Source organism: Lepidochelys kempii, chromosome 5 (assembly GCF_965140285.1).
Source record: "Lepidochelys kempii isolate rLepKem1 chromosome 5, rLepKem1.hap1, whole genome shotgun sequence".
NCBI lineage: Eukaryota > Metazoa > Chordata > Testudines > Cheloniidae > Lepidochelys > Lepidochelys kempii.
Window position 1 is genome coordinate 130,222,358 of NC_136384.1, and position 13,358 is coordinate 130,235,715.

General features: G+C 43.7%; 1 protein-coding gene across 1 annotated transcript in view; it reads left to right on the plus strand.

The window, feature by feature from the left end:
- The first annotated feature begins 6,925 nt into the window (after nucleotides 1-6,925).
- Nucleotides 6,926-13,358, plus strand: part of TRABD2A (TraB domain containing 2A) — a 110,460-nt gene continuing 104,027 nt past the window's right edge. The window contains exon 1 of the mRNA XM_073346320.1: nucleotides 6,926-7,045. Coding sequence (XP_073202421.1) covers nucleotides 6,926-7,045 — 120 coding nt within the window. The remainder of the gene's footprint in view (nucleotides 7,046-13,358) is intronic.

Here is a 13,358-nt window from a genome sequence, read left to right on the forward strand (position 1 = left end):
CTGAAAAAATGTTCTTTCTTTTTCACTGAAAAATTGAAATTAGGAAAATTTCCAGCTGCCCTAGTTTTTTCCTCCTCAATTCTTTCCCAGGCAAATGCTCCTGAAATTTCCTAGAGGTCTTCAGGAATTTACTTGAGTGAAAACTGAGCAAGGATTTCAGAATCTGGCCTATTGTAATTAAAATATTTATAATTACTTACCTGACACTGTATTGTCCCCTTCATGGGCTACTCCCATCTAGGGGACAGAAAACTCCATGGGTTTCCACTCTGAGTTTCCTATGCATTTTTCCAGAGTGGCAGGGAGTTGAGGGAGGAAGTGCAGAGAACAGAATGTATAGTTATCCCTCCTGTTGCAGAAAGGGTATTCATCTCCCAAAACCACTGGATCACCAGAGTTCTTCACAGAGGATAATAATGTAACTGTCCTCTGTGACTAACATACGGAGACCTCAGTTCTATTCCCAGCTCTGCCATCAGCCTGCTAGGTGACCATGGGCAACTCACTTTGCCTCTCTGTGTCTCAGTTTTTCCATCTGTACAATGGGGATAATGATACCTGGTAGAGTGCTTTGAGATCTACTGATGAAAAGTGCTATATAAGAACTCACTATTTATTATTAATAATAATAAATTAGTAACAAAGCTAAGTCTTTGGGATGTTTGTTTTGACAGTGGCCCTTTAATTTAAGTGTGTGTGTGTGTGTATGTATATATATAAAATTAATACCTGAATATATTACTCCATTTTTATCAGGCTTGGCATTTCACTTCTTCCTCACTCTCATTTTCTAAACAATTGTTGTTTGATTAAATCCCTTTGGTGTTATTTTCAGATGGGCAGGGGGGATATAAAACTTTTAACTCTTTACGGCCTGAACTTCCAAATGCTCCTGTCATTTTTGTTATTTCTAGAGAGCCGGGGTTAATGCAATTCAGTGCTCCCTGTTCTGGTCTTGTACTCTCTCTTCATGTCCTTTCAGCGCCTAAGAGATTTATTTTTGTTTAGCTTTCCTGCTCCATTCAAATTGAGATTACTATTATTAAGATGTGTTTAGAGTACAGCATTCCACTCTTTCCTCTTTATTTTGAGCTTCTGGCTGACTACGCGTGATAATTACATGTAACCACTTCACTTTGTAATATATTCCCCATATTTCCCTTCCAGCTGACCTAACACTTTCATACAGTAACATACTACAAAGTTCACTAACCCTTTTTATCTGGAGGCATAATTGGGGCTGTGTGTTTCTGAGTCTCTGAAGTCCACATCAATCCTTCTAAGCAAACTTCCTTTCAAATGCAGATAAAGTAGAGTACTTTTTCTCAACTCAATGAGAAAAGCTCTTTTGCCTCCTTTAGTGCCTGTTTTATGATATCTCTTTCATTATTTTAATAGAAAAATCAGCAAATTTAGCTTTCCAGGCCATGCAAGCAGCACTGTGCATCTAGTTTTGCTTGATTTTGACTGTATCATAACTTAGCCTGTGTAGCCTGATAAATATGATTTGAATATAATACCATAATAATAATTTGAATATAATATAATATAAGACCTAAGTGTAGATGTCCTTTTTCACAGCCTCTCCATGCCAATGCTCCCCGGGGTTTTTAACATGACTTAACTGATACCCAGTTAACGCAAGTTAGCTAAGACGTTTGTATATGACAGTCTGGGTACCCCATCAATGTCTGTTCCACACACATTTGTGAAGTCTAGACTAGCAAGTACACAGAAGTGTTAGTAACCTTGAGGTAACTGACCCTCAGTCAATTCAAGTTAAAAACACTAGTGTAGACACAGTCTCAGTTTGCACTAAGGGGGAAGTTCAGGCCCCAATTCAGGAAAGTATTTAAGCATGTGCTTAAGTTCATCCTTGTTCAGCAAAGCCCTTAAGCACATGCTTAAGTCCCATTGAAGTCATCGAGGTTGCTATACAGGGATAAAAAGAATAAACAAACCCTGGATAGACAGGGCCTTAGCAACTTTGGTTTTCCCTCTGTGTTTCCATTAATGACAGTAAACTCTGGCTTTTAACTGAAATATGACACAGTTGTACAGTTTGAAAGTATCTTTAAAACATTTCCTTTGCACACCTCTTATCTTATTTTCCATCAGGTAATTCACCATGGATCAGTTGCTTTGGAATATACATCCATTCAAATGATATGGCAAGTGGCATTTTGATCTGTTTTGCCTGTGTTCCAGTGAGTTACATGTGCTCCAGTAAGTACTGTTGGTTATTTTATCTTTCTACTTTATACTCACAATTGACTGAAAATGTCTCACATGTAAGAAGCTATCTAACCAATTCAGTAGCAAGACAGCACCATACAAGACATTCTTGCAATGTACAGTTTGATCAATCTGGCATGTGAAAGTCATGTTGCTCCCAAACCCAGTCATGTAGATCAGATGTGGAGCTGGCTTACGAAACACTTGACTTTCCACCCATCATCTATGAGGGCATTGTTAATAAGGTCACTACCATGGTAGGTAAATGTTGTCACAGTATTTAGCACCTGGCTGCTAACGCTGATGATCAGTTTGAAACACTGTTTACTTAGCAGTGATTGGTTTACAGCCACAGTATTTGAAACCCTAATTGCCTAACCAATGTCACATCTCTGGTTCTTCTTCATAGGCCTATGAATGCCCAGTTATCTTCCAAAGAGTAGTTCTTTAAAATAAGATCTGTTGAAGAGATTACTTTACATATTGCATGTAAATTATATCCCTAGCCAAAACCAAGGCTCTTTGCCAGAAGAACACATTGATTTTTTTTAATGGTTAGCACAATCTGCTGAAAGAGTAATATGCATTTTATATATTGCCTACGCACACAGTTCTTTTTATCACGAGCACGCTTCCATAAAGCTCAGGAGGAAATTACAACTGAAAAAGTTAATACATACTTAACTTGAGGTCTGAATTGGGCAAGCTTATGGCAGCTTGTTGAGCTGGTACTTTTTTTTTTTTTGGAGGCCTCCACCTTGTACTCCAAGAGCTAAGCATTCATTACAAAAATAAAGGATGAAATTGTAACCCTGTTGAAGTCCATGGGAGTTTTGCCTTTGACTTCAGTTGGGTCAGGATTTCACCCCAAATCTCTGTCTCTTACTATTGTGCAGATAAACTTAAAAATGTGAACAGAGCGTTACTAATACAGTGATGTCTGCCTCAGTCTCCAGCCAGCCTGAAAGAAGGAGTCTGATTCTCCCTTGCCCTGCACATAGTATAGCTATAGAGATCAGTGGGAGGTAGGTTTAAATTGCTGCCGAATCAGAATGGCAGCATTTTAGATCCACTGTTGCACTAGAGTAAATGACTGTGCCAAGCACAAGGCACCACAGAGTAAGACCCAGTAGCAGTGAGAGACGTGTGGCAGCCCCTATTCATCACAAGTGGGCATTAACTTTAAAGACTAATAACGCTCATTTAAAATGTCAAAATTGTTAATGCATTACTGATCAGTGCATGCAAAAACGAAGTGAGGGATTATGAAGGTCTGTGCCATCTGCTAAGAATGGCACTGCATTTTGTTGTCTTGGAGGGTGGAACTCGGTTTGTGGATGGAGCTTTGGGGAGTGCCAAGCCCGCCCCCTCCCAATTTGACTGATTTACTCCTGCAAGAGACTTGTTTCTTTTTGCTTTTTTTGGTCTCTAATAAAACAAGAAAAAAGAACAATCACCTCTACCCTACAATAGTTTCACATGCTAAGGCATGTTGTGGAGTGAGCTGGTGTCCAAACTTTAAATAAATATGTTTATATTTCTCCTTTATTTGCTTAAGTCACAAGAGTTTTGTTGTACAGGAATTATAGCGGCTCCATTAGTACCAATATAATTAGCAGAAAGTTCCTATTATTAAGCTTGTTGAGGGATATGAAACTTGGCCACTTTAATTCACATTTGGCTGGAGCCTGGCACACAGGCTCTTACCTTTAGTGCAACGTTTTTAACTGGAGATTACTGACAACGTGAAATTTTGAGATTTTAATCGCTTTTGATCAGTGTCATAGCAAATATGGTTGAACTTTGACAGCTAAAACAATGCAATAGGTTCTTCCATGTAAAGCTTTTTGTAAGGATCACATTGTTCATATGAAGATGACTGGACTGTCATGGCCAACTTATCTGTGCGCATAGTATTTCTAAATCACAAAATGATGACAGAGGTTGGTTTCATAACTGGATCTGGAGTCTTTAGGGCAAGAGTAAGTCCAAAGTAAAGGCTCCCTTTATGCTGTATCCCAAGCCAAAAATGGTTGAGTGGAGAAAAGACAATGGAAGAATCATCAGGTTCCATTGATATGGAAACCACTTCAGACAACCTGCAAACCCAATGTTATGTCAGTGAATTAGGGACTTCACTTTGTCCTTGACTCCTACTAGCAACAACCAATAAAATTGTATAGTAAATTTCTTAACATTCCCAGACAAACAAATTGATGAGAGGTTACAGCTGAAAAAGTATCCTGTAATTTAAAGGAGAAAGCTGGAAGAACACTTTTTGGTTTAAAAACTTCAACATTAGAAAACAGGAAATTCTATGTTAAATTTAAAATAAAATCCTCCCAACCTTTGAGTGTAGGGAAATTCACAGTGAACTCTCTGCTCCCCTTATGTCAGTCCTGGCTGAATTCCTGTTCAGGTGACCTGTTCGGCCATTAGAGGATAACTTGGCAGTAATAATAATATCTAGTGCATTTCATTAGTAGATCTCAATGCACTTTACAAAGGAGAACAATATCATTATCTCCATTTTATAGATGAGGAAACTGAGGCACAGCGTGGTGAAGTGAGTCGCCCAAGATCACCCAGCAGGCCAACAGCAGAGCCAGGAATAAAAACAAGGTCTGCTGAGTTGCAGTCCAATGCACTAACTAAGCCACATTGCTCTCCATCGCCCATGCCCTTTTGGGTGGTACTTATATCTGGAAGTTGGCTGGTACATGTATTGGTAAATCAGCGATGGCACAGTCTTTGTCTAGGTGGCAAATTGCAAAACAACATTTGCATAATAAAGGTATACTTTCCAGGAGGGGAAGAACATTTTGCATCATGGGTATCTGTGGGCCTCAGAAATGTGAAGGGATGGATGTGGTTTGAAGATGCCTGCTCACAACCACAGCAGCTGGGTGCTGTTGCGGAACAAAAATTAGCCCCCTGTAATCCCACAAAATTCCATAGGTGTTCCTCTCAGGGTTCTAACCTACACACTGCCTAATGTTAGCATCTAGTGCTTTGAGCTCCTGCAGATTAAGAAGGCACTAAAGAAATGAAAAGCACAGTTATTGGATAGCACTCTTTGGCATCCATCTGTGCTCCTGTACCAGAGCTCAACTGCATGGGTTAGGAGCAGCCTTAATTTGTAATTTTCTTGCTGTTGTCAGATTAAAAGTGTGGTTTGGGCCCTTTTTTCTCCCTGTTGAGCTGCCAACATTTCAAGTCCCACCATTAAGTTTATTTATATCCTAATTCTTTGAATTTATACTGCATATGAATAATACACCACAAGGATGTTTATGCATTTAGTTTCTCTCTCTTGCCCATCTAATGCAGCCAACACAGGCAGCTTTGGAGAGGTTTCAGTCCCATCCTCTGCAAGATTACTGTAAATTTTGCAAAAAGAGTCAGTCTTTTATTGCATCCAGTTTCCCCAGCCCCTGTCCAGTGCTGCATAAGACAGGGAGAGTTAAACCCTTCTAATATGTGTTCTGTATTTGCACTTTATGTTTTGGTTTGAGTAACTCAGAATGTTCTTTGCAAAGAAAAGGAGTACTTGTGGCACCTTAGAGATAAATTGGTTAGTCTCTAAGGAGCCACAAGTACTCCTTTTCTTTTTGCAAATACAGACTAACACAGCTGTTACTCTGAAACCTGTCACTTTGCAAACGAATTGCACTTTTAATTTATAACTCTTCTAACTCTCACCTGTATCTCAGGTCAGGTGTAATTTATTTTAGTGTTTAGATCCCAGTCCTGCATGGACAGATGAAGTCCATAAAAGTTGCTCATGGTGCATAAAATTAAGCACATGCGTTAGATTTTGCAGGATCCAGACCTAAGTTCTCCAGCAGCATGTGTCAATTTAAATCAAATCCAAACCAACTTGTCGCTGCTTTCACTTCCATATGTTTTTATTCCCTCACATATTCCCTTGTCATTTCCCTTCCTTGCATTTCAGTTTGATTTACTTGTCCTAGAACTAAAAGACCTCCTGAGAAGCTGTAGCTCACACAGAAGTGCTGGGCTTGCTGCAGAAATTGTCTCTGGCTTGCATTAAAATCCACGAATTTACTTTCCCCTTTTCTTATTATTACCGCTGCCTGACTCCTCCAACGTCGAGGAAGTGCCTGGCCTCACTCCCTAACCGAAAGTCCCTGGGCACTGAAGGAGAAAAGGCCAGAGGAGAGCGAGGGGGTGATTAGACCCACAGCCCAGTCCCCTCTCTGCCCTGCCCGGCGTGGGGGCAGACGCCGGGGAGCGGGCTGCAGGGGAACTAGGCTGCTCCGAAGGCTCCCGGGCAGGGGACTGGGAGCAGCCCGCGCCCCGGGAAGACGTATCCTCCCCCCTGGGTAGGGTGGGGGGAGAGTTTAGGGTTAGGCACCTCCTGCGGCCAATCGCACGGAGCGGGTGACTTCGTGCCTCCATCCAGGGGCTGCCGCAGGAACTACAGAGCTGAGCCCAGCCTCCTGCAGGGGAGGAGAGGAGCGGCCGGTCCCCTCGGGAGGGCTCCCCGCTGCTGCCGCTGCAGAGCCCCGCTTTCCCCCCCAGTCCCGGCATGGCGAGCCCCCCCTCCCGCGCGGCCCGGGGACCCTTTAAGGGGAGGGGGCAGGGGCTGGGAGGCCTGGTATTGGGGTGACTCCGCTCCCCTCCGGCCAACGCTCGCGGCTCGCCAGTCCCCGGGCTCGGAGCGACGATGGTGCAGCTCGCCTGGGCTTGCCTGGTGCAAAGCTGCCTCCTCCTGCTGGCCCGAGCACGCCGGAGCTCGAGCCCCGCCAGCGGGGACCCCGCCGCCAGCTGCGAGCTCCACCGGAAAGTAAGTGCCTGGCCCGGCTCCGGTCCGGGGGAAAGTCCCTGCTGAAGGGGACAGGGCTGGGCTGGGCTGCGAGGGACTTTCCGCTGCCCGGGGCTGGGAGATTTAACTTGCGGGGACCCGCCTTGCTCCCCTGGTAGCAGCCCGGCGTGGGATGTCTCCCCATGTGGGAGACCCGGGAGGCAGCCGCCTGTCCCGCTTGCCTTCCTTCCTGGCTGGTTTGTGGGATGCAGTTTGGGGCTTTGCCCGCGCCCCGCGCAAGGAGAAGGGAAATCCTGGCTGCCCCCCCCCCCCGCGGCTTTCCCTGCCTTCGGGGATCTGTGGGGTTCCCCCCCCCCCCGCCTCGTACAGCTCCGTTCTTTTGCTCGGAAACACGCTGGAGCAGGGGAGAACCTCTCTCCAGAGACAGGGGAGGGGGAAAGGAGCCGGGCACGGATGGCTGGCTCGTAAAAGATGAGGTGTAAATAGTGAAGTGATGGGATTTCCAGTGTCCGTCATGAGATCCAGCTAGGGGAGATAAGGAGGGGTGAGGAGCGCCAGCCTGCTGTTTGTGTGGGTCCTCGCCGTGTTTACTTTCTGCAGCTCTGATTCCTTTGGCAAATCACTCCAGTTTTAACCGCCCCCCCCCCTTGCATCCTGCCAGTGATCAGAAGAAGTGTTCTCCAAACACGACCCTGTTTGTTCTAGCTCTTGATCCTGGTAACGCCACCACTGTTTACTCTCTCTGCACAAGATGATTTGAATTAAAACGTCTCCTTCAACCTGTGCTTCAGGTCTTTTTGTGACATCCTGCAAATTCAACTAGATAGGTCCACAGATTCTGTACTGGACTTTTAAAGTTGGAATGAAAGGCTGCAAAAGGCAGGCGAATGATTTCACTAGCAGAGGGAAGTGTAAACATGTTGAAAACTGTCCTAAGCCTGCTCTGTAGATGACCTCTGGGACCTTTTAACTTGAAAATGGTAACAGAACATAGATCCAAACAAAGAGTAAAACATTGCTCCTCACAATTTTTGCTTGAGACTATCTGACTGTTTTTTTTTTAAATGACCATGTGATTCAGTTTTCCAGAGATTCTTTGACAGTACAGAAAATTTACAGATGACTTGTTCTTTTTGTGCTCGTTTTCCTGTTTCCAGTCCTCTGAGGCATGGCATACCACGTTTTATTAAGGTACCCATAATGTATTATTCCCTCATGGAAATCTTGCTGTGGTGCTCTTTTAATAAGAACTGCTGCAAGAAATGTGTAACTAAAACCAGTTTCTCATAAAGTAGCCACCAGCAGTTTTTTCTTAGCGCTCAGAAAGAGTTCTTGCTGGAGCAGCTCGGAATATAGAAGAAGGTGAAATCAGAGCACAGAAGGATTAAATGCCTACTGTGAGCATCATGTGCAAACAGGGAATTGATGGTAATGGACATAATACACTTTTTAGTTTAATTAATTAAGGATGACCTCAATCGGTGCCTGCTTGGTATGGTATAGTTAAGCCTCGCTAGGATGGTTGCCTGGAGACAAACTGATAGTACAACCTGGCACTTATATAGCGTGTTACATGGTCAAAGACCTGTACAAACATTAACTAATGAATCCATACCCTGGGGAGGTAGCTATGGAATATTATGCCCGTTTTATGGATGGGGAGAATGAGAGATTAAAGTGACTTGCTCCAACCCACAGAGTGGCCCAGCTTTCTGCAAGGGTATTTGCCTCACATGTGCAATGCCAGTTGTGTGTGCAAATCAGGGATGTGCCCCTAGGAATGGGCATGCATAAATCCCAAACTTCACATCCACAGTGCTTGTTGGCACATAGGAGTCAGGCACAAGGAAAGGGTGGGCGCAGACTTGGGAGAAATTGGACTGTTCTCCTGCTTCAGGGGCAAGTAACTCTCGTGAAATAGGTGGGAGTTACTAGTTGGTTGCGGTGTTGTTGTAGCTGTGCTGGTCCCAGGGTATTAGAGAGACACGGTGCGGGAGGTAATATCCTTTATTGGACCAACTTCTGTTGGTGAGGGAGACAAGCTTTCAAGCTCCACAGAACTCTTCTTAGTGTCTGGAGTTATTAGTGTCCTACAACGCAGCTTAGCTCCAAGCTATGGGTGTAGTTTTGGGGAGGGTCAGGGGGGCATTGACACCCCCCCCCAACTGCAAGTCTCGGGCAGACATGGAATTTCTTCCCCCCGCCCCCCGTGCACAGCCTTGTTGGAATTTCCTCCCCCTTGCCCCCCCAATATAGAAGTCAAACTGTGCCTATGCTCCAAGCACCGCCTGAATCTGAATCTCCTTTCATAGTTTGTTTTACCTTTCAGTGTCGTGGCTTCCTGCTGGCTTTTGCCAAGACTCGTCACTTCTGCCAGGGCAGTTGGTTACTTTGGCACACTGTTTGCCAGAATTGCTACCTGGTTGCATTTATGTTACTTTTTATTTTTTATGAGGATAGATTTTTTGCTTATTGCTCAAGCCCCAACCTGGACAGTTAACAACCATACTAATTAGCGAGCTAGCAGCATAAACTTTTGTTATTACTGACCTGTTTGAGGCCGTCTCTACACGATTGAATTTGACTGTCTGAACATGATTGTTCGCAATGATATTAGCTGACCCATGTTGAGCATGATTAAGCAGCAAGTGAGGATGAGGACGAAACATGATGAACAAAAGCATAAGGCCAAGATTTTCAGAAGTGACTAGTGATTTTTGGAAGCCTCATTTTTTGGCTGCCCAATTTGAAACACTTCAAAGGGGCCTGACTTTCAGAAAGTGCTGAGTACTCACACTCCGAAAATCAGATGCTTTTAAGGTATCTCAAGTTCGGCATCCAAAAAATCAAGGCACTCATAATCACTGGTCACTTTCAGAAACCTTAGGCATTCTTTCTCTAGTTCATTAAGAAGTGCTGCAGTGTGTTGGATTCAGTGCGTGGCTTAGAGGCAGTCTGACCTGTTCTCATGTACCTGAGAAGATGCTCAGCCTGGTTTGCCTCATCTACGCTCACTTCTAATGTTTAGTCCTGGGTTAGCTAACATGATTGCAGCCAGCCATGTTCAGGCACAGCAAATTTCATAGTGTAGAGCAGACCTGAAAGGAGCTAGGATCCATTGAAGTGCAGGGCTCCTATACTTAGGGAGGTGACAAATCCACAATTGGCTCATCTCTGTGCACAATATACGGTTGGTTTTACAATGATTTGGGGATCCTGTGGGAGGATTTAGCAGCTGGCCAGTGAGGTCAGGTTGGAGACCCTTGTCATCAGGGAGCTGTGTGATGGTTTGGTAGCTGGGAGAAGGCCAGGGATACCTTTTTATTGCTCTTTCCACTTGTGAGCTTGTCTCCCACGCGCTCACTGCAGGGACGCCTACCTGTAGCCCACCTGTCTCATGCTGGGTCCTGCTGCCCCCTAATGAACTGTCCATACACCAGGCAGCAGTAGAGTCTGGGGCTTTCCCAATCAGAATCAATCAGGAATCGGGGCTTTGGAGCACTGCAGACTCGACTGTGTGTCACACTACAGGCAGCTTATCTGAGATGCCAGAGCGGGTCTAGCAGACGGCACTCAACCCCTGCCAAGGTAGAAGGCGGTTTGCCAGCCGGCCAGTCAATTTATTACTGGAGCCAGGATGTAAACCAGATTTCAGTGTAATCAGTGGCGGCACCCTCATAAAACTGGGTCATGTTTGGAGAGCAGGTGCCAGGCCAGGCTCGGCTCCCTTCAGAGGATGGGGCGTAGAAGCCATGGGCTTGTGTGAATTTGTAGCAAGGACTTTCAAAAACAAAAAAGTTTTGGGGCATCTGTAAACTTTGGCAGAAAAAATTGTATTTATGGAAAATTGCAAGCCTCCGGTTGAAAACACCAACATGTTTTCACCAGCAGTTGATGCAACAAGACTTTTACCCTTTGTCAAGAAAACCAGAGGTGAAATGTGTTAACGAAGTCTCATTATCTCCTGATTACTATGCCATTAAAATGTGAGACTGCCTGTAGTTTTCCATATTGACAGTCTGCTTCCTCAGGTCATTAGGACAGTGGGAGAAATGACACTATTCAATGATAGATTTTATTTTCAGGTCATATAAATAGGAGTATCCAGCTATTTTCACGGGGGTGTTGTGTAAAAAGGAAACACACTCTTGAAATGCCACATGAACACTTCTAACTCCATCTCTTTTTAAACAACATTCCCCATTGTGCCTGAAGTGGATAAAGTTTTTTTAAAATACCAGTTCCTCAAATTATGGGATGTGCTTTTTCTTACCTCCCTAAATTGCTTTTACACCTGCCCTCCTCTGTGACTCCCAAACCTTCCATCCTGAGTGTGTGTATTCAGTGTCTGAAAGAGATAAGTTGCTATTTTAAGGAAGTGGCAAACAATAATTCTTCAGAGACCTTTCTTGTCAAAGCTCCATGTTATAGCTAAAACTGCAGCCAATAATTCTCCCCAAATCCTGGATTTTTGGCACAGTAGAAACCATTCTATGTTTTCCTGGGGGAAAAAAGCTTTTAAAAGAATTAATTTGCAAGAGTGTCTTTTGTGAACATTTAGGGTTTTCCCCATTCATGAATGAACTCTTTTGATCTGTTAGTGTATTTTGCTAAATGTTGATGCACATTTATGTGTTTAATGCCAGCCCCCAGGGATTAGCAGTTGTAGCTATTTACAAGTGTAGGGAGCATTGTTCATGATAAATGGGCCAATTAATCTAAACGGCTAACTTTTCCCCATTATATTTGCTTCTAAAGAGCATAAGCAGTTTGTCCCTTTATGTTATCTCATCTGTCTGTTGTAAATTCTGGCTTTTAGTTTGAAAACTGATTTTTATTTTTCCTCTGGTGAAAAAGGTACTGAATTTGTATTCTTTTAATAGTTGTATGCAATGCAGTCCTTTTCCCCAGGCAAACTCCATTAAACTAGATTTAGGATATTAAGTATGCCAGTAATTTAAAGGAGGGGAAATGAAGAGAATATTATTAATAATGTATTTAACATTTGCAGTTAGGTGCATGGGGCACTTCACTCACTGTACAAAGACATAGGCCCCCATCCTCAAAAGTCATTAAATACCTTTGGGGATCAGGGCCACAGTCCCTGCTTTGAATAGCTACAACCTAAGTGGAACGTGACAAGATGGGACACTGAAAGAGATAAGCAGCAGACAAAGGAGATAGAAGGAGTGCAAAAAGCACACACAGAGTAAGATTTTGGGGCTGCTTGAGGGATGTATTCCCAGTTTTGTATTACAGTACTTTAAAAAAAAAAAAGCGTGAGAATATGGTAGTAAATTTAAAGAGGCCATGTGGTGCAACAGATTGGCCACTGGACTAGGATGCAGATGACCTGGGTTCTATTCCTGGCTCTGAATGATTACAGTGATAGAGGCCCTAAATGATACTGGAGCCACTGTACGTTCACATAGTGACATTCCCTTCCCTGAAGAATGTAGTCTAAATACGCAAGACAGCCCCAGAGTGGGAGGGAAGAACAGAGGTGATGCGGTTTGCCAAGGTCACACAGCAAGTCACAAACAGAGCTAGGACTAGAACTTAGCACTTTTGATCCTCAGTTCAGTTCTGTACCCACTGCACCACACTGCCAGTGAAGAGTCCTTTCCTTTTTGATTTTCTAGGTTCTCGCTCGTTTGTCAATGGCTTTCTGGTAACCGGATGCCCAGTGTAATTCCACTGGAGATCTTTGTTTCTTCCCGTTGCTTAGCTGCATTATTTATTTTCTGTATCTCTAGTGTTTTACAGCAACCAATACAAGGTTTCAATGGTTTTGAAATAACTGTTGGGGAGGAAAATTACAGTATCCCTGATAGTTGTGTTACAATAAAATACTTTGCGCGGATGTCATAAAAACCTTCCTGTTTGGCAGGTTGTAGCTCTGATCTACCAGCAGGTCTTTGTTGGCACATGAAATGATATATGTCAACTGACAAATGAAGTAGGAGGTGTATATTTGGGGACTGAATGTTATGTCTTGTTACGGTCCCGTAAACGCTGCTTGTGTCTTCCTGGAAAAGCAAGCCGGCAATTGCAGCAAAGCCTTTTGCTGTTGGTTTAAAATAGCTGGAATCTGGGGGTTGGTCTATTTCATGATGTCTCAAAAATAAATCCATGAAAAATCTATTGGAAACACCCTTTAGCAAGAGCATTTGGCACCTCTGCTCTGCTAAAACAAATAAAAGGAAGTCAAGGTGCACAGAGAATTGTAAAATTATCTAAAGGTAACTGGATCAGCTAACTTCAGGAGATAGCTTGGCACAGGATTCTGTTCCTAGTCATGCTAGTGACTGTGATTTGGCCTTAGGCAAGTCAT